This window comes from Pongo abelii, chromosome 5 (genome assembly GCF_028885655.2).
Source record: "Pongo abelii isolate AG06213 chromosome 5, NHGRI_mPonAbe1-v2.0_pri, whole genome shotgun sequence".
In the NCBI taxonomy this organism is placed as follows: domain Eukaryota; kingdom Metazoa; phylum Chordata; class Mammalia; order Primates; family Hominidae; genus Pongo; species Pongo abelii.
Window position 1 is genome coordinate 168,347,416 of NC_071990.2, and position 24,583 is coordinate 168,371,998.

The 24,583-nt window shown below is 41.2% G+C and overlaps 1 protein-coding gene, 1 long non-coding RNA gene and 1 pseudogene across 2 annotated transcripts; 2 read left to right on the forward strand and 1 right to left on the reverse strand.

Moving 5' to 3' along the window:
• The first annotated feature begins 11 nt into the window (after positions 1–11).
• LOC112133849 (uncharacterized) lies at positions 12–6,492 on the forward strand. Its single transcript, XM_024248760.3, has 2 exons — positions 12–539; positions 5,479–6,492. The coding sequence occupies exons 1-2, from the start codon at positions 85–87 to the stop codon at positions 5,549–5,551; spliced, it is 528 nt and encodes a 175-aa protein (XP_024104528.3). The 5' UTR covers positions 12–84; the 3' UTR covers positions 5,552–6,492.
• Positions 6,493–10,506: 4,014 nt separating this feature from the next.
• On the forward strand, positions 10,507–21,474 carry LOC129060138 (uncharacterized). Its single transcript, XR_008526574.2, has 3 exons — positions 10,507–10,960; positions 15,581–15,700; positions 21,249–21,474. It is a non-coding gene; the product is annotated as an uncharacterized LOC129060138 (long non-coding RNA).
• Positions 19,772–19,856, reverse strand: LOC112133935 (small nucleolar RNA U3; annotated as a pseudogene).
• Positions 21,475–24,583: the final 3,109 nt, after the last annotated feature.

Here is a 24,583-nt window from a genome sequence, read left to right on the forward strand (position 1 = left end):
CGGCCGCCGTAGCAATGTGCGCATGCTCACCAGCCTTTCTCTCAGGCCTGGTCGTGGTCCGTGAGGTCCGCGGAGTGGGCGCTGATGGTGGGGCTATCCCTTCCCACTGTCCGCGAGGTGCGCGGTGGCAACGCGCGGGGACACAGCGCGGGTGTGGGCCCCCTGCCCACAGCTGGCGCACAGCCATTGAGTGTAGATCCGACTGGGGCACGACCCCTGAACCCTGCAGACTTGGCGTCCTTCGGAGCCCGCGAGGGGCCTTGCTGGGCGGGTCCGCGGCACCCCGGGTTCCCAGAGTCGAGGCGCCGAATGCGCCTTCCTTCGCCTGGAATCGGAGAGTGGAGGGCTCCTGCGGGCAGGTGGCCGTGCTCCGAAGAGCGCTCTGCCACCCATGAGGTGGCCCTGGGGGCGTCGCCAGCCCTCGCAGCTGGGTCTCCTCATCCGGAGACACAAACACCTGCCTCAGGATTAAAGCGAGGAGCTGTATTTCAGACCGTCTCAGGAGAAATAGCAGGAGGCTGCCTCACTCCTTTGCCTTTGTGAGAGCTATTTCTTTACTCAGTTCACTGGTCAGCTAGGAGTTTGAAAGAGTGAAATCTTATTTATAAAAGGAATAGCTAATACAACCCATTTTTCCAGCTTTGTGTAAGCAGTGAGACCATTGAACAAGCGTTTACTGTTCTCCGGCTCGTGCTGGATGAACAAACACTAACAAATGGGGAAGTGGCATTTTTCTCTCATTTTCCACCATGCTAAGAAAAGAGGTTAAAAATCAGGGCTGCCTGTCTAATATGGGCTCCAGAAGTCATTAAGTGGTAGGTTTTGCTTTTCTGTTTGCTTCTAGGCTTGGTAAGATGGTAATGAGAATGCCTATTATTTTAACTATTTTGCCCACTCTATTTCCTCTCTAAAATCTTTCAATTAAAAGGTGGAGCCTCAAAAAGTTCTATTGTCCATCCTACTGCCTCAGTAGAGATTTTATCTAAACTCAATTAGATAAAAACAAATACCACAGGAACCCTAGGAAAGCAAGTCGCGCCTTCTTGTGATATAACAGTCTAATGCTCAGCATCCTTTTCCTTTAGGCAGAAGATATTTCTATGTGGCCTGTTCATACTAATATGTGAAGCCTTATCTTTATGTCCTTAACTTTGAAAGGTCAGAAAGTAGATTGTAAAATCTATAGAATAAAACCCTATGTTTCTATTGAATAAGACATAGAGTATATCTGTAAGTGTTACGGGAAAGGGGTGGGGATCCATACCCCAAAAGACGGTTCTTGGATCTTGCGCAAAAAGAATTCAGGGCAAGTGAAAGCAAGTTTATTAAGAAAGTAGAGGAACATCGGTAGGCTGAGGTAGAGAATTGCTTGAACCCGGGAGGCGGAGCTTGCAGTGAGCCGAGATTGCGCCACTGCACTCCAGCCTGGGCGACAGAGCAAGACTCCGTCTCAAAAAAAAAAAAAAAGTAGAAGGACAAAAGAATAGCTACTCCATTGGCAGAGCAGGGCTGTCTATTACCAGGGCTGCTGGTTGCCCATTTTTATGGTTATTTCTTGATGATATGCTAAACAAGGGGTGGATTCATGCCTCCCCTTTTTAGACCATATAGGCTAACTTCGTGATGTTGCCATGGCATTTGTAAACTGCCATGGCGCTAGTGGGAGTGTAGCAATGAGAATGACCAGAGGTCTCTCTCGTTATCTTGGTTTTGGTGGGATTTGGCTGGTTTCTTTACTGCAACCTGTTTCATCAGCAAGGTCTTTATGATCGGTATCTTGTGCTGACCTTGTGTCTTATCCTGTGTCTTAGAATGACTTAACTGTCTGGGAATGCAGCTTAGTAGGTCTCAACCTCATTTTACCCAGCCGCTATTCAAGATGGGGTTCTCTGGTTCACATGTCTGACATAACTGCTTTCAAGATTTTCAAGTATAGGCCGAGCGCAGTGGCTCACTCCTGTAATCCCAGCACTTTAGGAGGCAAAGGCGGGTGGGTCACAAGGTCAGGAGTTTGAGACCAGCCTAGACAATATGGTGAAACCTCGTCTCTACCAAAAATACAAAAATTAGTTGGGCATGGTGGCGGGAGCCTGTAGTCCCAGCTACTCGGGAAGCTGAGACAGGAGAATCGCTTGAACCTGGGAGGCGGAGGTTGCAGTGAGCTGAGATCGCTCCTTTTCACTCCATCCTGGGCAACAGAGTGAGACTCTGTCTCAAAAAACAAACAAAAAAACCTTACTTCCTAGCTCTTCCTGCATCCTGGCCACATAGTTTTTTCAAGAGCCAATGACTCTCTTGAACACAAGGCAGCCCAGGCACAAAATTGTTGGGGTGATCAGACCCAACACCAGGTTGTGGGGGTGACAAAGTCCAGCAGAGTCAAAAGTTTGAGAAAAAAGTTTGAGAGAGAAATGTGGGACAACAGGGGGCCATTGCTATTGTGGAGGCTGTGAAGGCCCCGAGCTCTGGGAACCCACGGTGTTTATTGGTAATCCAACTACGAAACAGGTGGTGAGAATATGGAGATCATGTATTAAGCACATGATTTATAGCTGTGACAGTTTAGCATTTATATGGAACATGTTCTACTACTTGAGATAATGGGAATAGGCGCCTAGGAGCCTAGGAAGGCTAGAAGCAAGGAGCCAGCAAGTCTAGACACATTCCAGAGGACATTATGCAAGCCCTGCCTCAGTTTCCCTCCCAACACTCAGCTTTTTCCCAACATGCCCCCCTTCTCTTTATTGTAAAAGAGAAGATATCATTATTACTAGCTATCATTATTACTAGAGTGGCTCTGGTTTGAATGCTTCCAACATATCTCTCCTTTCCCTTTTACAAGAGGACCCTTAATCCCAGGGGTTGCAGAAGGATGAAGGTCCATCTTCTGTAACTTCTTCATGCTGAATGGGGTGACGATACTCCTGCCTAACTATTAGGGTCTCTCGTATTCAGGGTAGAGAGGAGCTGAGTCAGAAAGCATTGGTCCGTTAAGCATCGTGACTCTGGTCGGTCCTCATTCCTTCTTCGCATTCAGATTCAGCTGGCTCATGGCTCGTACTGGGGGAACCTGGTCCAAGGTTGGGATCCGTGGGTCCCTCCAGTCTCCTATTCCATGGTCGTACACATCTTTGGGCATCCACACGGTTCATTCATCTCCTGCAAAAACACAGGCATACCCTCACCCCCACGTTAGTAAATCTACTGAAACAGAAGCAAAAACTTCTGTAGCTGTAGCCGGGAGGCCACTGATAATGAGAAACAGGCCTTTTCTGATTAACAGAAGGCACAGAGAAAGCAAATTGAGACTTTTCAAACCTTCAATTGGCACTGTACTCTACAGGTGGGTCCACTAGATGCTGTGGCTCATGATAGATCTTCAGATGTTTGGTGGGCACCCACATAGGCACCTGATTGTCACCTGGAGAGACACAAGCAAATCCTCTTCCCCATAAAATTATCTTTGGGCAGGTATCGGAAAATGTAGATTCAGAGGTAAAGAGAATTTGGGGGACCTAATGGCTTCCTGATGTTTGATAGGTGTTCCCTCAGAAATTAGGAATTCCCTTTCTCTCCATATTGCTGTGTGGGCATGGAGGACTAGGTAAGCATGCTTAGAGTCTGTATATATATTTCCCCTTTTTCCTTCTAATTCTAGTGTATAATGGCCCCTGCTTTTGCTAGGATGTCTCTCCCTAACAAAGGAGTGGGGCTTTTGGGCATAATTAGAAAGGCATGTGAAAAGAGTAAAGTTCCCCAGTCACAACTTAGTGGCTGGGAGAAGTATCAAGTGACTGCCTGTCCTAGGACCCCTTGGATAGTGACAGATCTGGAGGACAGTTGTCCGGGACAGGAGAGTAAGACAGAAGGCCGCGCCAGTGTCCAGGAAACAGTTAACCTCCTGGCCCTCAATGGTCAAGCATACCCGGGGCTCTGTGAGGGTAATGGCATGGGCTTGCTTGCCCCAGGCACCCTCAGCCCTGCTGCTGGATCATCTCGTTAGTGGCTTCTGACTCAGAGGACCTTTGTGCTCCAGGGCAGTGGGCCTTCAAATTTAAATTCTGAGGCGTTGTTAGGAATAGAAAAGTACTTTCCAAAACACATACCTTCTCCTTATTGGAATATCCCCTTTATCTACTAAAATGTACAGAAAACTCTAGCACAAAAACTTCCTAAGTGTTTGTAAATCTCAACTCCTCAGATGTAGTGTCTGGGCTAGGTAAGGCAGGGGCATAGACTGGAAAAAGCATAAAGCTTCCATTTTTTGTTGGTAACCAATCCTTCTGCAAGTGATTAACAAATGGCCTTGATGCAAATAAAGAAAATCTACCCCTTAACCGCCTTCTGCCTCCATGAACATGGCTAGATGGAAATGTGGGTAGTGAGAGGGGACTCTTGATGGCACAAAAGGGTGCTTGGGAATGTCCTCAACTCTCTCCCTTCCATGTCCATGGAGAAGAGGAGGGTTCTGGTCACAAAGGGTTTGTTAATTCATTGCCATTTGCTCAGCTTCTAACCAGCTATGAAACTGCAAGAAAGTCACTTGTAAGAAAATCCTTGGATCTTTGGTTCCTTATTTTTAAAAAAGAGGAAGAGGGAAAGATGAGATAATCTCTAGTGAACTTCTGGAATTACAACCCTTTGCCCATTGGTTCATTCAAAGAGTGTGTGTGTGTGTGCACATGAGAGAGAGAGAGAGAAAATGGAAAAGAAGTGGTGCCTGAACTGAAGGAGCTGCTCCTATGGGGAGAAGCCCATCCCACCATCGCACAGGACTGGCATAAACACTGAAGGTCATCTCTGGTTGAAGGCCAACAGCGTCCCTCCTGAGTGTCTACATTGAGTGCTTAATACAGAATGACAATTCTATTTTGGGCTGCCCCATCCCAGTTGGTTATAAATATTAATTTGTTGGGGGAGTATGGAAAAGCATTGTTCTAAGAGCCATAACTATATCAAAAGCTACACCCAGAGGTATCAGTTTCCCCTTGTCTCTTCTCATTCTCTCCTCTCATTCTTTCCACCCCATTCCCACCCATCCCCTGTAGGTAAATAATCTCATTAATTTCTGGTTTCTACTTCCTCTGTTTCTTTTGTACAAGAGATCTGATACATGCATACTTTCCTACATCTCCCTTCTTTCTTACATGAAGGATAGTATATTACATTCTTTTCATTTTGCTTTATTCATTTAACAGTATACCCTGGAAATCAGTTCACATCAGAGATTTTTTCCCCTTTTTTGGCACAGCTGCATAATACTGCATTTTTCTATAGTTTTCGCAATGACTACTTAGATTGTTTCTAATATTTTTCAATAAGAAACAATATTGCAATAAATAATGCACATATATATGTATATGAGAGGTCTTCAAAATGTTAATGGGAAATGTGTATTATGAAAAAACGATGCATGAATTTTAAACTTTTTTGCACCAAAATAAACCTGTACTAACTTGTTATAACATGTCTGAACAGGTTCAAGTTTGAGGCATTAAGAAGGATAAGACATCAATTTGAAAAGAGCCCCTGTCAGAGCAACATGACTTGAAAGCAAGAAGAAGAAAAGAAAAAAAAATGAAGCAAGAACAAACATCAAATTTTTGCTGAAGTTTGGCTGCAAGAATGGTGAAATCATTGATACTTTACAAGACACTTATCAGGACAGTGCCCCAAAGGAATCAGCAGTTTACAAATGGATATAACCTGTTTTCAGAAGAGACAAGATTAATTTGAAGATGAAGCAGTGGCAGACCATCCACGTCAATTTATGAGGAAAAAATTCATTTTGTTCATGCCCTAACTGAAGAGGACTGACAACAGCACAAACAATAGCCAACATCATAGACATCTCAACTGGTTCAGCTTACTCAATTCTGAGTGAAAGTTAAAGTTGAGCAAACTTTCCACTCAATGACTGTCAAAACCATCATGCCCAGATCAGCTGCAGACAAGAGCATAGGTTTCAATGGAAATTTTAAACAAGTGGGATTAAGATCCTGAGGCATTTCTTGAAAGAATTGTTACAGAGATAAACCATGGCTTCACCAGTACAATACTGAAGACTAAGCACAATCAAAGCAATGGCTACCAAGAGGCTGAAGTGGTCCCATTAAGGCAAAAGTGGACCAGTCAAGAGCAAAGGTCATGGCAACAGTGTTTTGGGATGCCAAGACATTTTGCTCATTGACTTTCTGGAAGGCCAAAGTGCAGTAATGTCTGTTTATTATGTTTTGAGAAAGTTGGCCAAACCTTTAGTAGAAAAATGCCCAGGAGAACTTCACCAGAGTGACCTTCGTTCAATTTCAGACCACCACAATAAAGCAAAAAATTGTAATTATAAATTTTTTGGTTTCCCAGTACATGTAAAAGTTATATTTACACTATACTATAGTCTATTAAGGGTGCAATAGCATTATGTCTGAAAAAAACAATGGTCATGACTTAATTTAAAAATACTGTATTACTAAAAAATGCTAGCAATCATCTGAACCTTCAGTGAGTCATAGTATTTTTGCTAGTGGAGGACCTTACCTGGATGTTGATGGCTGCTGACTGATCAGGATGGTGGTTGCTGAAGGTTGGGGTGGCTGTGGCAATTTCTTAACATAAGACAACAGTGAAGTTTTCTGCATTGATTGACTCTTCCTTTCATGAAATATTTCTCTATAGCATGTAATGCTGTTTGATAGCATTTTACCCACAGTAGAACTTATTTCAGAATTGAAGTCAGTCCTCTTAAACCCTGTCACTTCTTTATTAACTAAGTTCATGAATATTCTGAATCCTTTGTTGTCATTTCAACAATGTTCACAGCATCTTCACCAGAGATAGATTCTGTCTCAAGAAACCACTTTCTTTGTTCATTCGTAAGAAGCAACCCCTCATCTGTTCAAGTTTTCTCATGAGATTGCAGCAATTCAGTCACATTTTCAGGCTCCATTTTTAATTCTAGTTCTCTTGCTATTTCTACATCTGCAGTTACTTCCTCCGCTGAAGTCTTGAACCCCTCAAAGTCACCCATGAGGGTTGGAATGAACTTCTTCCAAATTCCTGTTAATGTTGATATTTTGACCTCCTCTCATGAATCGTGAATGTTTTTAATGACGTCTAAAATGGTCAGTCCTTTCCAGAAGGTTTTCAATTTACTTTGCCCCAATCCATCAGAGGAATCACTGTCTATGGCAACTGTAGGCTTATAAAAGGTATTTCTTAAAATAATATGTCTTGAAAGTCTAAATGACTCCTTGATCCATAAGCTGCAGAATGGGTGTTGTGTTAGCAAGCATGAAAACAACATTCATCTTGTGCATCTCCATCTGAGCTCTTCGGTGACCAGGTGCCTTGTCGATGAGCAGTAATATTTTGAAAGAAATCTTTTTTCCTGAGCAGTGGGTCTCAATAATGGGCTTAAAATATTCATTAAGCCATGCTGTAAACAGATGTGCTGTCATCCAGGCTTTGATGTTCCTTATACAGAGTACAGGTACAGGCAGAGTAGATTTAGTATAATTCTTAAGTGCCCTTGGCTTTTCAGGATGGTAAGTGAACATTGGTGTGAACTTAAGGTCACCAGCTGCATTAGCCCCTAACAAGAGAGTCAGCCTGTCCTTTGAAGCTTTGAAGCTAGGCATTGACTTCTCTCTAGCTATGAAAGTCCTAGATGACATCTTCTGATTTAAGGCTGTTTTGTCTACATTGAAAGTCTATTATTTAGTGTAGCCACCTTCATCAATTATCTTAGTAAGATCTTCTGGATAACTTGCTGCAGCTTCTACATCAGCACTTGCTGCTTCACCTCACACTTTTATGTTATGGAGATGGCTTCATTCCTTAAACCTCATGAACCAATGAGCTTCAAACCTTTCTTCTGCAGCTTCCTCACCTCCCTCAGGCTTCATAGAATTTAATAGAGTTAGGGCTTTCTTATGGATTAGGTTTTTGCTTATGGGAGGGTTGTGGCTGGTTTAATCTTCTATCCAGACTACTACAACTTTCCTCATATCAAAAATAAGGCACTTTCATTTTTTGGTCATTCGTTCACTGGAGTGACACTTACTTTTAATTTCCTGAAAATTTTCCTTTGCATTTACAATGTAGCTAACTATTCAGTGGAAGAGGCCTAGTTTTTGACATGCCTTCCTCAATATGCTTAATAATTTCTAGCTTTTGATTTAAAGTGAGACACATGTGACTCTTCATTTCACTTGAATGCTGAGAGGCCATGCAGGGTTATTAATTAGCCTAATTTCAATATTGTTATTTAAGTTATGGGGAGGCTTGAGGAGAGGGAGAGAGACAGGGGAATGGCCAGTCAGTGGAGCAGTCAGAATACACACAACATATATTGATTAACTTTGCTATCTTATATGAGCACAGTTCTTGGCACTCCAAAACAATTACAGTAGTAACATCAAAGATCACTGATCACAGATCACCATAACTGATATAATAATAATACTGGAAAGTCTTGAAATATTGTGAGAATTACAAAAATGTGACAGATACAACATGAACAAATGCTGTTGGAAGAATGGCACTGATAGATTTGCTCAATGCAGGGTTGCCACAAACTTTCAACTTGTAAAAAGAGCAGTATCTGTGAAAGACGGTAAAGCAGAAAGCAATAAAACTTAAGTGTGCCCATGTATACTAATAAGACATAGTTCATTTTATTAATAAAGCACCTGTCAATTTCAGTTGAGTAATTTTGATCAGGAATGGGTTTTGAATTTTGTTCAAGGCTTTTACAGCATCTGTGGGATAACTATGTATTGTTTCCCTGGATCTATAAATACATAGAGGATATTAATGACTTTTCAAATATTGAACCAACTTTGCATTCCTGGAATAAATTTCACTTGATCATGATAAATTATGTGGTGCTGAATTCTATTTGCTATTTTTTCCATCTTTTATTTTCAATCTTCCTGGACATCATATCATTGAATTTTTTTTTTAGTATTCAATCTGAGAATCTTTATCTTTTGTTTTTGTAATTTTTTATCATTTATATTTATCACAATGACCATAAACAGGATTTATTTTTGCTATTTATTTCATATCTTACTTTTATTGAATTTTTGTTTTGTTTATTTAAAGTCTCTTTTCCTTCTTTCTGGTCATTTTGAGTATTCTGCCAGTTTAAAAGTTAAACATTACACTTTTGTTTTCATAGTGGTTACAGTTAATATGAAGCCTGTAATTATGCGTATTTATCCATAGTAATAAACTTAGTAATGTCTACAGTGCTTTCAAGTCAAGAATTTTTGCACATGATTATGTCCCTTAATATCCCTCTTCCCTCAGCCCCTGTCATGTTGATATTTTAATTCTGGGCTGTTACGAATACAGTCATTTTCCTTTTTTGATCTGTTAAATTAAAACTTGGCCTGAGGCTGCCATAGCTTAAATCCCTGAGTAAGGAAGTATAAACTGGTTTAGTAGGTAAACAAACTGAAAGCCTAATTAAGGAGTATTCTTGGTAACAAACAGCTGAGTGTCAGCCAATCTGAGAAGTGGCCTTCAGCCAGTCACAGGCTTCCTGCTGATCAGTCCACATCCAAATACAGCAAACACAAAGCTGAAATCAGTCACACCCGTTCTGCACCTCACTTCCCTTTTCTGTCTATAAACTCCCCCTGCCCACTCTGAGGAGGAGAGCTTTCTGAACTGCCACTGGTTTAGTGCTGCTGATTCATGAATCATCCTTTGCTCAATTAAATTGTTTAATTTGTCTAAAAACTTCTTCTTTTGACAGGTCCTATAAGATACTTTACCTAGGTATTCAGTTACCCTTAATTTTTATGTCTTTTGTATAAATATCCTGGATTTGCTGTTTTCTCATTTAAACCTTCCTTTAAGAGTGTTTTCAACATGTGGCAACATTTTGGAAATAAATGAATGAGAATATTTTTATTATACTTTCACATTTAATGACAATTTGATTGGATACAACTTTTAGTATTCAAAGTTCTTTTCTTTTAATATTTTAAAAACATTCTACCATATTTGCCTTGTACCACTTTGCTATTGAGGAGTCTACAATCAATCTTCCTCATTCCTTTGTAGGCAGGATGACGACACAACTTATCATTCAACTAGGACACTTCGGAGCGTGAAGGGGATACTAGTAATAATTACACTTGTCCGTGGGTGTAACCCAGGACTGTCCTGTGTATGTTAAGACACATGGTCCACTTATTTATAGGTGTTCAGTCACCCTATTTATAAGTGATTAGTTCTTTCTCTCTAGAAGCTTTCAGAATTTTATTCTTTGTGTTTGATATTTTTAGGTGTTGCTATAATACTTCTAGGTGTGGGCTTTTTTGTTTTTCTCTACTTGGCCTTCTGTGATACTGTGATTTATAATAGGAAACATATATTTGGTCTTTCTCCTTTTTCCTGGCATGTAACTCCAAAAACCCACAGAATCTCCAAAGTGATGCATCTATTTGTATGCCAGTGAGATGAATGTGGGCTGGGGGCTCCTGGATAGCCTCAGCATGAGAGGGGGTTGCCAGGGTAACCCCTGTGTGATTAGAGGGTTGGAACTTTCAGCTTTAGGCTACCCTCAGCCTTGGAGGGGAGAAGGGCCGGAGGTTGAGTCAATCACAATGGCCAGTGATTGAATCAATCATGTCTAGGTAATGAAACCTCCATACAAAAACAAAAAGGCCGGAATCAGAGAGCTTCTGGGTTGATCAACAAGAACATATCAATGTACCAGGATAGCAGCACAACCCAATTCCATGAGGACAAACTTTTCTGCTCAGGAATTTCCAAACCTCACCCTATGTATCCATTCATCTGGCTGTGCATTTGTATTCTTTAAAATATCCTTTGTAACAAACAGGCATCGATAAATGTTAAACACAGTTTATGGGAGGCCACTGTTTTGGACAGCCCTCCTGCACCAGGCCCCAGTAAAGCAGACCAAACCAGAATGGAGCCATTTGTGGTAAGTGCCTTGGAATCATATAGAACCTTTAAACTTCATCCTTTCTCTCCCTCCTTCTTTCCTTCCTTCTTTTCTCTTCTTTTCCTTTCTCTCTCCTGCCTTTCCTCCCCTTTTCCTTCCTCCTCTCTTCCTTCCTCCCTCTCCTCCTTTCCTTCCTTCCTTTCTTCATCTTTCTCTCCCCTTCTCCCCTCCTTTACTCCCTTCATTCCTTTATTCCTTTTCCCCTCTTCCTTCCTCCTTCCCTTTCTTCCATCTTTTCCTTCTTCCTTGATTCTTCCACTCTTTCTTCCTCCTTCCCTCCCTCCCCTCCTTTTCTTTCTTCTTTCCTTTGTTCCTTTCTTTCTGCCTCCTTTCCTCTTCTCCTCTCTTCTCTCCTCTTTTCTACTCTCCTCTTCCCCCTTTCTTCTTCCCTTTCTTTCCTTCCCTTTCTTTCCTTCATTCCTCTTTTCCTTCCTCCCACCCTCCTTTTCTCCCCTTTCTCTTCTTCTCTCCCTTCCTTCTTTCCTTTCTCCTCTCTTCCTTCTTCCCTCCCTTCCTCTCCTCCCTCCTTTCCTTCCTTTCTTCCTTTTTCCCTTCTTCCTTCCTCCTTCCCTTCCATCTTTTTCTTCTTTTCTTCCTTCCTTCTTCCACACTTTCTTCCTCCCTCTCTCCCTATCCTCCTTTCTTCCTTCCTTCCCTTCTTCCTCTCTTTCTGCCTCCTCTCCTTTTCTTCCTTCCTTCTTTCCCCCCTTCCTTCCATCTTTGTTCCAATAATTCCTGCTCTAATTTCACTCTCAGGCTCTTTTATTGATGTTGAACTTAGAGAATGCACTTATCCTGCCAACATGAGCCTTTCCAGTTCATGTGAAACTTTTATTTATTACTGCAAATGTTAAATGCAATTCTATTCTATTCTTTCATATCAAGAGCTAAATGCTGTGTCTTCCAAAATTCATATTTTGAAAACTAATCTCCAATGCGATAGTATTAGGAGGTGGGGCTTCTGGAAGGTGATGAGGCCATGAGGGTAGAGCCCATGTGAATGGGATTAGTGCCCTTATAAAAGAGGCCCTGGAGAGCTCCCTTGACCCTTCCACCATGAAAAGACAGCCTTCTGCAAACCAGGAAGCAGCCCACACCAGACCCTAGATCTGCTGGCAGCCTTGGATTTCTCAGCCTCCAGAACTATGAGAAGTAGGTATTTGCTGCCAAAACCATTCAGTCTATGGCATTTGTTATGGCAGCCCAAATGGACTAGGACTTTCCACCTGCAGCACATTTTAAATACTTGCAGAGCCTTTGGCACTGACAAAAGTCTCTGGACCTGCAAAGGCAGGAACCCCATCCCTCGGCCTTTTTGAGGGTAGTGCACTGTGCGTTTCCACATGCCCATGTCCAGTACTGATTTCTCTCTGGGAACCGAGGACATGAAGACTGATAAGCCATGTTACCTGTGTGAGGTTGGTTAGAGTTCTTAACTGCAAGTAACAGAATCTACTCTGACCAGTTTGAGCAGCAAAGAGATTCACTAAAGGATCGGAGGTGGCTTCCAAAGTCATGCTGCAGAGTGGGAATAAGTCTTGCTTCCAGGACCAATCCCACCCCCATGCTGTGGGACTGAACCTGCCCTCACTGCTGCTGTCCCCCAGTTAATGCCTGGACTTCTGCTGCTGGAAAGAACCACTGCTTCTCCATCACAGAAGCTGTGGGTAGACCAGCAAAGGGGATGTTCCACAGAGAGCCTGCTTCCTTGTGACAATTCCAAACTGAAGTCTCATTTGGATGTGTCCTATTGGCCAAGTCCAAGCCAATGCCCTGCTTTCTAGCTGCAAGGGAAGTGTGTTGGGAGACAGGCTGATAAACAGGAAGTTCAGGAATGTCCTAAAGTAACATATAAAGGTTATTTAAATTATTATGGTCCATGATTATAACAAACGTTCACTAAGGAGCTCCCAAAGAGCCTACCATCCAATGGAGGAGAGAGACAAGCATACATTTTCAGTGCGCTGGGGGCTGATGGGAGACGCACCTGCGCAGTTGTAGCTGGTCTCAGGCAGCTCATGCCAACATCAGAAAATATACACCTCTCTTTGAGGTCTTGTCTAATTCTCCCTTCTAAATAGAAAGGAAGCCTTTTAAATTTTAAACAAAATTTGCAGAGTTTTCCCTCATATGTTCACACATTTTTCAGACTATTTTTAAAACGCTGTAAGCTTGCTTTGTTCAACTGAGAGTTGATCTTGTTGACCTAGAGAGATTTCATAGCATTTGTCTAGAAAAAGTAACTGCCTGATTCATTCCCCATCCCCCAATTGGCTAATGTGCCCTAATTGTTTTTAAGGAGTCACTTTTTGCTCTAAATAGCAACTTACTTGAAATTTATGCTAATTTATAGTAAAAAATTATGACATATTTCTTGATTAGAAGTGCTTTTAGAAGAAAGTATAAATGTGGCTGACTTTAAATGAAGGAAAGCTTAAAAACTGGATCTGCTGATCAGTCCTTATTGCATCTGGATGGCTGTGTGTTCCCTATGGAGTAAGAAGTGCATTAGACACATGGGAAGCAAGAGACACCATGTGCCTGGGGTGGGCCACTAGAGCCCATGTCCTACCCTGTGAAGTGGCCCCCCCGTGCCCTCACTTCATCTCTCCCAGCCAGAATCACAGGCACTGCAATGGCACCCTCTGCCATGCACGTTGCATCCAGCTGGGCTGTTAACCCTCACCCAACTTGCAAAACTCATGCTTCAGCGATGGTGTTGCTGTTGCAAACTAAGCACATTTAGTCATGCACAACTCCTAGGTTTTTTTTGTTTTGTCTTTTTAAGTAAATAACTGTAATCACTAAAAGGTTTGAGGTAGGTGAGCTATTTGAAGGGTATTTAGTTGTACTAGAAAATACGTACAAAAAGCAAAGTCTGCATTTTGACTTACAAGTGAAGAGGTTTCAGACAAAACCCTAAAGAGCTATGTTTATATTTGTCACCTCTGCTCATCATGTGGAATCTTAAAACATCATCTATCTCCTTAAAGCCCCTCTATAGGAAAAATTAAACACTGACTTGAATAAAGTCAAGAGAATGTTAACTGACAGTTATTTGAATGTATACAATATAAGCCATAATGAGAAAATACATAGCATGCTATTTAGATAGGTTGGATATGATTATTTTTATTTAAAGAGAAAAGTTATCACTCAAAAAGGGCACAAAATAAAACTTTGACAGGATGATCTTTCAGGACAAGATTAAAAAGTTAAAATATCTAGGTTCTAATAGCACTTGAAATGAAATAGTAAAAGGCAGGCCAGGCATGGTGGCTCACCTCTGTAATCCCAATAGTGTGGGAGGCCACGGTGGAAGAATTACTTTAGCTAGCCCAGGAGTTCAAGACCAGCCTGGGCAACATAGTGACACATGCATCTCTCCAAAAATTTTTTAAATGAGCTGGGCGTGATGGCATGCATCTGTAGTCCCAGTGACTTGGGAGGCTGAGATGGGAACATTCCTGAGCCCAGGAGGTTGAGGCTGCAGTGAGCTGTGTTTGTGCCACTACGCTCCAGCCTGGGCTACAGAGCAAGACCTTGTCTTGAAAAAAAAAAAAAAAAAGAGTAAAAAAGGAAAAGGCAGAAATTGATATGTTTATCCAGAACTCATTGGTGTAGACAGACTAAATGATGAAGAATGGAAGCATTTAGACCCAATTTCTCTGACGGTAGATTGTCTCGAAGTTTGTGGTAGACTGACCTCCCACCTCCTGTAGCTAACAGGACTAGCCTTCTAGGAACTAGCAGCTGCTAGAATGCAGAAACTTTACACTGAAAATAAAAACTAACAATTGCATTAAAGTCTACATTGGATAGGTGCTTACATAACACACAGTAAAAGGTAATTTCAAGTGAATTTAGAACTATTATTACTTGGAACACACATGCTTAGGACATGGATTCTAAAGACAAAAACTGTAAAGAAAATTTTGAAATTGTATTCAGTAGTTTCACTGTTTGTGTTAATAATGGTATTGTTATTGTGAAACTATATTGTTAAAGCAAGTAAGTAGAGAATGTTTATGTGATTAGAAATAATGCTATTCAGTATAAGAGAAAAGAGATTCAATTATAAAATCAAGTAAATTAAGTAGAAATACAATACTAGAGTTGAAGTGTAAATATCAATATGAACTTGTGATTTTAAAAAAGACACCTTTCTAGCACTGACCACTGAAATGGCCAAAAAGCAATGTCCGCCTAACAGCATAAGTGTGCCAAGAGTCCATCTTTTGGCTACAAACACCACTCCTCATAAACGCAGCCAGAGCTCCTTGGAGAAATGTCTCTTCCTTCCATGTTGGGGACAAGGAAAGGACAGGGTGAGCAGGAGAATCTTGTACCAGCAAACACGAAAGCTTTCAGATTGATGGGATCGTATCAAAAGGACACCATTAAAGGTCTCCCAGTGGCCAAAGGTAGGACCTTTGAGCAAAAGAGAATAGTATCATAGTTGATAGAAACCCATTAAATCTATGAAAATTCAGGAGTCTGTTATGCTCAAAACAGAAAACATTCAAAATAATTTATCACTACTGAAATAGCTATTACACCAATTCCTTACTTTTTAACTTTTAATTTTTATTTTTATAGATTCAAGAGGTACAAGTGCAGTTTTGTGACATGGATATTTTGGATAGTGGTGAAGTCTGGGCTTTCAGTCAACATATTAGTCAGTTCTGACACTGCTATGAAGATACTACCTGAGACTGGGTAATTTATAAAGGAAAAAGTTTTAATTGACTCACAGTTCTGCATAGCTGCAGAGGCCTCAAGAAACTTACAATCATGGCAGAAGGCAAAAGGGAAGCAGGAACCTTCTTCACAAGGCGGTAGGAGAAAGCCATCAGATTTTATAAATGGAGTTCCCAGTGTCAGTATGTTCATGTGTACCTATTATTTAGCTCCCACATAGAAGTAAGAACATGTGGTATTTTATTTTCTGTTTTGGAGTTATTTTAGTTATGACAATGGCCTCCAGCTCCATCCATGTTGCTGCAAAAGATATGATTTCATTCTTTTTTATGGCTGCATAGTATTCCATGGTGCACATATACTACATTTTCTGAATCCAATCATCTGTTGATGGACACTTAGGTTGATTCCAAACTTTGTTACTGCAAATAGCACTGTGATAAACATATGAGAGCAGGTGTCTTTTTAATGATTTCTTTTCCCTTGGGTAGATACCTAGTAGTGGGATTGCTGGACTGAATTGTTTCTCTATTTTTAGTTCTTGAACAATCTCTATCCTGTTTTTACGAATGTTGTGCTAATTCACATTCCCACCAACAGTGTTTAAGTGTCCTCTTTTCTCTGCATTCTTGCCAACATCTGTTGCTTTTTGACTTTTTAATAATAGCTATTCTGACTGATGTGAGATGGTATCTCATTGTGGTTTTACTTTGCATTTCTCCTATCAGCGATGTTGAGCATTTTTTCATGTTTTTTGGCCACTTGTGTATCTTCTTTTGAAAAATTTCTGTTCATGTCCTTTTCCCATTGTCTGTTTACTCTGTTGCCTATTTCTTTTGCTGTACAGATGTTTCTTGCATTATTTAAGTCCCATATGTCTATTTTTGGTTTGTTGCATTTGCTTTCGAAGTCCTACTGATAACTTCTTTGCCTAGGCCAATATCCAGAAGAATTTTTCGTAGGTTTTCTTCTAGGATTTTTTATAGTTTCTGGTCTTACATTTAAGTCTTTTTATTTATTTATTTATTTATTTTTATTTTATTATTATTATTATTATTATTATTATACTTTAGGTTTTATGGCACATGTGTGCCATGTGCAGGTAAGTTACATAAGTATACATGTGCCATGCTGGTGCGCTGCACCCACTAACTCGTCATCTAGCATTAGGTATATCTCCCAATGCTATCCCTCCCCCCTCCCCCCACCCCACAACAGTCCCCAAAGTGTGATGTTCCCCTTCCTGTGTCCATGTGTTCTCATTGTTCAATTCCCACCTATGAGTGAGAATATGCGGTGTTTGGTTTTCTGTTCTTGCGATAGTTTACTGAGAATGATGATTTCCAATTTCATCCATGTCCCTACAAAGGACATGAACTCATCATTTTTTATGGCTGCACAGTATTCCATGGTGTATATGTGCCACATTTTCTTAATCCAGTCTATCATTGTTGGACATTTGGGTTGGTTCCAAGTCTTTGCTATTGTGAATAATGCCGCAATAAACATACGTGTGCATGTGTCTTTATAGCAGCATGATTTATAGTCCTTTGGGTATATACCCAGTAATGGGATGGCTGGGTCGAATGGAATTTCTAGTTCTAGATCCCTGAGGAATCACCACACTGACTTCCACAAGGGTTGAACTAGTTTACAGTCCCACCAACAGTGTAAAAGTGTTCCTATTTCTCCACATCCTCTCCAGCACCTGTTGTTTCCTGACTTTTGAATGATTGCCATTCTAACTGGTGTGAGATGGTATCTCATTGTGGTTTTGATTTGCATTTCTCTGATGGCCAGTGATGGTGAGCATTTTTTCATGTGTTTTTTGGCTGCATAAATGTCTTCTTTTGAGAAGTGTCTGTTCATGTCCTTTGCCCACTTTTTGATGGAGTTGTTTGTTTTTTTCTTGTAAATTTGTTGGAGTTCATTGTAGATTCTGGATATTAGCCCTTTGTCAGATGAGTAGGTTGTGAAAATTTTCTCCCATTTTGTAGGTTGCCTGTTCACTCTGATGGTAGTTTCCTTTGCTGTGCAGAAGCTCTTTAGTTTAATTAGATCCCATTTGTCAATTTTGGCTTTTGTTGCCATTGCTTTTGGTGTTTTAGACATGAAGTCCTTGCCCATGCCTATGTCCTGAATGGTAATGCCTAGGTTTTCTTCTAGGGTTTTTATGGTTTTAGGTCTAACATTTAAGTCTTTAATCCATCTTGAATTGATTTTTGTATAAGGTGTAAAGAAGGGATCCAGTTTCAGCTTTCTACATATGGCTAGCCAGTTTCCCCAGCACCATTTATTAAATAGGGAATCCTTTCCCCATTTCTTGTTTTTCTCAGGTTTGTCAAAGATCAGATAGTTGTAGATATGTGGCATTATTTCTGACGGCTCTGTTCTGTTCCATTGATCTATATCTCTGTTTTGGTACCAGTACCATGCTGTTTTAGTTACTGTAGCCTTGTAGTATAGTTTGAAGTCAGGTAGTGTGATGCCTCCAGCTTTGTTCTTTTGGCTTAGGATTGACTTGGCGATGCGGGCTCTTTTTTGGTTCCATATGAACTTTAAAGTAGTTTTTTCCAATTCTGTGAAGAAAGTCATTGGTAGCTTGATGGGGATGGCATTGAATCTGTAAATTACCTTGGGAAGGATGGCCATTTTCACGATATTGATTCTTCCTACCCATGAGCATGGAATGTTCTTCCATTTGTTTGTATCCTCTTTTATTTCATTGAGCAGTGGTTTGTAGTTCTCCTTGAAGAGGTCCTTCACATCTCTTGTAAGTTGGATTCCTAGGTATTTTATTCTCTTTGAAGCGATTGTGAATGGGAGTTCACTCATGATTTGGCTCTCTGTTTGTCTGTTATTGATGTATAAGAATGCTTGTGATTTTTGTACATTGATTTTGTATCCTGAGACTTTGCTGAAGTTGCTTATCAGCTTAAGGAGATTTTGGGCTGAGACAATGGGGTTTTCTAGATATACAATCATGTCATCTGCAAACAGGGACAATTTGACTTCCTCTTTTCCTAATTGAATACCCTTGATTTCCTTCTCCTGCCTAATTGCCCTGGCCAGAACTTCCAACACTACGTTGAATAGAAGTGGTGAGAGAGGGCATTCCTCTCTTGTGCCAGTTTTCAAAGGGAAGGCTTCCAGTTTTTGCCCATTCAGTATGATATTGGCTGTGGGTTTGTCATAGATAGCTCTTATTATTTTGAGATACGTCCCATCAATACCTAATTTATTGAGAGTTTTTAGCATGAAGGGTTGTTGAATTTTGTCAAAGGCCTTTTCTGCATCTATTGAGATAATCATGTGGTTTTTGTCTTTGGTTCTGTTTATATGCTGGATTACATTTATTGATTTGCGTATATTGAACCAGCCTTGCATCCCAGGGATGAAGCCCACTTGATCATGGTGGATAAGCTTTTTGATGTGCTGCTGGATTCTGTTTGCCAGTATTTTATTGAGGATTTTTGCATCAATGTTCATCAAGGATATCGGTCTAAAATTCTCTTTTTTTGTTGTGTCTCTGCCAGGCTTTGGTATCAGGATGATGCTGGCCTCATAAAATGAGTTAGGGAGGATTCCCTCTTTTTCTATTGATTGGAATAGTTTCAGAAGGAATGGTACCAGCTCCTCCTTGTACCTCTGGTAGAATTCGGCTGTGAACCCGTCTGGTCCTGGACTTTTTTTGGTTGGTAAGCTATTGATTATTGCCACAATTTCAGCTCCTGTTATTGGTCTATTCAGAGATTCAACTTCTTCCTGGTTTAGTCTTGGGAGGGTGTGTGTGTTGAGGAATTTATCCATTTCTTCTAGATTTTCTAGTTTATTTGCGTAGAGGTGTTTGTAATATTCTCTGATGGTAGTTTGTATTTCTGTGGGATCGGTGGTGATATCCCCTTTATCATTTTTGATTGCATCTATTTGATTCTTCTCTCTTTTTTTCTTTATTAATCTTGCTAGCGGTCTATCAATTTTGTTGATCCTTTCAAAAAACCAGCTCCTGGATTCACTTATTTTTTGAAGGGTTTTTTGTGTCTCTATTTCCTTCAGTTCTGCTCTGATTTTAGTTATTTCTTGCCTTCTGCTAGCTTTTGAATCGGTGCTCTACACGTTCAGAGAAACTTCTCTAGTAACAAACTATAGAAATGATCCCTGAAAGTATAGTCTTACATTTAAGTCTTTAACTCATCTTAAGTTTTGTATATGGTGAGAGCTTTGGGTCCAGTTTCATTCTTCTGCATATGGCTCTCCAAGTTTTCCAGCATCATTTATTAAATAGGGTGTCCTTTCCCCAGTGTATATTTTTGTTGACTTTGTTGAAGATCAGCTGGCTGTAGGTCTGATGCTTTCTTTCTGGGTACTCTATTTTGTTCCATTGATTTATCTGTCTATTTTTGTGCCAATACCATGCTGTTTTGGTTACTATAGCCTTGTAATATAGTTTGAAGTCAGGTAGTGTGATGCCTCTAGCTTTGTTCTCTTTGCTTAAGATTGCTTTGGCTATTCAGACTCTCTTTTGGTTCCATATGAATTCTAAGATTTTTTTTTCCAATTCTGTGAAAAATGACATTGGTAATTTGGTAGGAATTGCATTGAATCTATATCTTGGTTTGGGCAGTATGGTCATTTTAACAATATTTATCTTCCAATTACAAGCATGGGATGTTTATCCATTTGTTTGTTTCATCTATAATTTATTTCATCAGTGTTTTGTAGTTCTCCTTACAGAGATCTTTCACCTCCTTGGTTCAATGGATTCCTAGGTATTTTGTGTATGTGTGTGGCTATTGTAAATGGGATTGCATTCTTGATTTTGTTCTCAGCTTGAATGTTATAGGTGTATAGAAATGCTACTGATCTTTGCATGTTGATTTTGTATCCTGCAACATTACCAAACTCATTTATCAAATCTAGGACTCTTTTGGAGGAGTCTTTAGAGATTTCTAGGTATAAGATCATGTCGTCAGTGAACAGAGATAATTTGACTTCCTTTTTTCCAATTTGGGTGTCGTTTCTTTCTCTTTCCTGACTGCTCTGATTAGGACCTGCAGTACTATGTTGAATAGGAGTGGGAAGAGTGGGCATCTTTGTCTTAGTTAAAGTTTACAGTTTTTAGGGGAAATGCTTTCAACTCTTTCTCATTTACTATGATGTTGGCTGTGGGTGTGTCATATATGGCTTTTATTATTCTGAGTTATGTTTCTTTCATGTCTAGTTTGTTGAGGGTTTTTATCATGAAGGGATACTGAATGTTATCAAATGCTTTTTCTTCATCTATTGGATGATCATACGGTTTTTGTTCTTCATTCTGTTTATGTGATGAATCACATCAATTCCTTATATTTAAAATTGGGTAGAGAAGGAAAGAACTGAACATTTATCCTGCCTTTTCATTAGGACCCACGTTTGTGTATAAGTGAACAGATTTAGTTAATGGAGTCTACTCTATAGAAGGTGATCTAATAACTAGAAATCGGAAACCACCATTAAGCTACCCCATGGAATTATTAGTTTAGGTGGGAATTATGTCTTGGCTGAAATATTGTCCTATCTACCTCAGATGGATGACTCATTCAGAGATCCTGAAAGGAAGAAGAGCTGCAATTCATCAGGAACACAGGAGAACAGCGAGGTGTCCTGCTAATGTACTAGCTAATGAACGTTTGCTAAATGCACGTCTGTAGGGAAGGCAGATTTTGACCTGTGACTTTCATAATAAAGTTGTCAGGGAGTAACTAATCCTCACCAACTTTTCTATGATTTCTGTTATATCCACCAAAAACAAAATAACAGCAAAACCCTGGGAGTCCTATGTGACCAGCCCAGTTTAGGTCAGTTCTCAGCAGCTGCCCGAGGGAAGATCAGGAGGACTGCAATTTTCTCACTGTGGGTGGCTCCTCTCCACAGACATCTGCAGCCTCTGCCCTCTCCACATTCCCAGGGGACACTGACCTGCCAGGGCTGCAGGCAGAGCCAGCTCAGTCTTTGCTGTCTAAATGCAGTCTAGAGTGCACTTCTCTTCTAGACCTTAAAGGAGAAATGATTATTTTTGAGCATCTAGTGTCTTCTCAGTAATCTGATGCAATTTCAGAGTATCCTCAGGTGTTGCAACAACTTGTGCTTTCTTGTTAAGGCTTGTAAATTCTCCATACAAATTAATCTAAGAAAACATCTGAGAAATCCAATCCAAAAATGTAAAAATACAAAAGAGTAATTGAACCCAACTCGAAATTCAGAATGGCAGAAATTCACCATTGCTATGTGGAGTGTGGGAAGAGAGCTGACAAAACTGAGGTATGTCATAGTAAGCCAAGTGCAGTCAGAGGAGAATTATGAAACAAGAGGCCGTTGATTTCTCCACCACCCCCGCATGCGGGCCACTCTCACTGCGCATGCAGCCTGCAGTCACGCTGCCCGGTGCCAGGATTCCCACTGTCTAGGTTGAGAATGTTTGCTTGTGCAGGAAGTATTTCCCAACTGTCACCTCTGCCCCATGAATTTATTATAACAAAGAAAAGCACTGCCTCTGGAGCTGAAACCAACATGACACTTTACTGTTGACAACTAGTATGAACTTCATCTTGGAAATTAGTCATGAATCATTTGAGTCTCCTAACTTTCTTTATATTTTGTCATTTAAATGAAAAATATTTTGAGTTCTTGAGAGTTATTTTGAGAAAGAATGTTATATGGCAGTTTAAATTCTGAATATATATTGTTGGGCTTTTAAAGTAATCAAGTTCTGCATCAACCTAATCTTTGAGTTTTCTTTCTTTTTTTTTTTTTTTTTTGAGACAGAGTCTCGCTCTGTCGCCCAGGCTGGAGTGCAGTGGCGCGATCCCTGCTCACTGCAAGCTCCGCCTCCCGGGTTCACGCCATTCTCCTGCCTCAGCCTCCCTAGTAACTGGGACTACAGGCGCCCGCCACCACGCCTGTCTAATTTTTTGTATTTTTAGCAGAGACGGGGTTTCACCACATTAGCCAGGATGGTCTTGATCTCCTGACCTTGTGATCCACCCGCCTCGGCCTCCCAAATTGCTGGGATTACAGGCGTGAGCCACCGCTCCCGGCCTGAGTTTTCACTTTTTACTTATCACCTATGATTACTTTAAATGCTGACTCTCTAATGGTTAATGCATTTCCATTGCCAGCAGTGTTCTCCACTAACACACATCAAGATACTAAGGCAGTGTCTTCTGAGATTATACTAAAGAGATCAGATCGGATTTCCAGTTTTTAGGATGAAACATCATGCATACTGCTCTCATAGTACAAACCAAACATTTACCAAATGTGACAATGTATTTAACCTGTCTCTGGAAGGCAAGCTCTGGAAACTCCCAGGATGAAAGAGCAGCAAGAGCTTGCCTGGGGCCTAGGAATTAGTCTTGCCTGGGAAGTCTTCCACCTCCAAAGTCCAGAAAAAAGCAATTTAAATAACGGGTCTGTCTCCTTTTATTGCTCATAAGCTGAATTCCGAGGTGTTCTGAGTGCCCCTTTTGCTAACAATAGACATTGGATATGGTCAACTTAAAGCAACCAAGAACCATTAAAAACTCTTGTTCTGGGCCGGGCACAGTGGCTCATGCCTGTAAGCCCAGCACTTTGGGAGGCTGAGGCGGGCAAATCACAAGGTCAGGACTTTGAGACAAGCCTGGCCACCATGGTGAAATCCTGTATCTACTAAATAAAAATACAAAAATTAGCCAGGCATGGTGGTGTGCACCTGTAATCCCAGCTACTCAGGAGGCTGAGGCAGGAGAATTGCTTGAACCTGGGAGGTAGAGGTTGCAGTGAGCCGAGATGGTGCCACTGCACTCCAGCCTGGGCAACACAGCAAGACTCCATCTCAAACAAAACAAAACAAAACAATGCGAAAAAACCCAAAAACTCTTGTTCTGGAATACAGTTTATCATGACTCGTCTCAATGCTATGTGAAATTAGGAATCAAATTCCGACAGCGGAAAAAGTCTCACATCCTTTCCTACTGCTTCTAATCAGGTGCCTTGCATTCTTGCCTTCGTCTTTCAAGTGCTCAGGGCTCTGGGCGGAAACAGGAAATGTGACAGTTAAAAGCTTCCTGTGACCTCTAAGCAGGCCAAGTGCCAGTCAGTCCTTCCCCTGGTGAGTCCCTCGTCACTCTCTCTGAGGCACAGTCAGAAGCTGTGGCTCTGAGGGAGCAGACTCCACACCACTCCTGCATCTGTGCCTGCTTTCACTGCGTCTGCACACTTGCAGGATTCCCTCAGCTCAGATGCAGGTTTTGGCCAGCAGGAATGACCTTACTGGCCTCTATCTCTCCATATTCTCTCCTCGGGGGTACCAGAAAAGCCCACTGAACCAAACTGTTGTCTTGGTTTTTATCAGGGCCTATTCCTGCTCGAATCACCTGCAGTATCTGCTCCTGGTCCCTGGTGCTTTGCAGGCTTCCACCTGGGCTGACCCACAAGGCCATGCCTTCAGGGAGCTGGCCAATCTCTGAAATGGAGGTGTGGAAAATCTCCTTGCTTCTTACCCAGCACTAAAGGCTAGCAGGTTGGGAGTTTTTCCAAGGTGATGAACAGAAAGACCTCAAACCGAAAATCCTTGACAGTGGCTGACTCTACAGGGATAGGCCAAGGGTGGAGGAGACCTATGAGGGCTTCAGCTGCTGCACTGTATGCCCTGCATCTCTGTAGGGTTAGAATGTCTCGCAAGTATTATCACTTGTATGATAAAGTAGAACAAGTGGTTTTAATTTAACCAGTCTACAGCTCTTCATGCCAGTTTTTTTTCACCATGCTTAGCTGTACTTAACTGTGGAAGCTGAGCCTGACGGAGCTGTGGCGTGGCAGGGTTCCTGCAGTGTCTGTCCTGCCATGGTCCCAGCTGCAGTGTGGCAGGAGCAGCGTCCC

What these genes read in the sequence shown, in the direction of transcription:
- LOC112133849 (XM_024248760.3), top strand. Translation starts at nt 85, where the DNA reads ATGGTGGGGCTATCCCTTCCCACTGTCCGCGAGGTGCGCGGTGGCAAC. An exon ending in TGCCTCACTCCTTTGCCTTT is followed by an intron (nt 540 to 5,478) that starts GTGAGAGCTATT and finishes ATGTCTGAACAG; the next exon opens with GTTCAAGTTTGAGGCATTAA.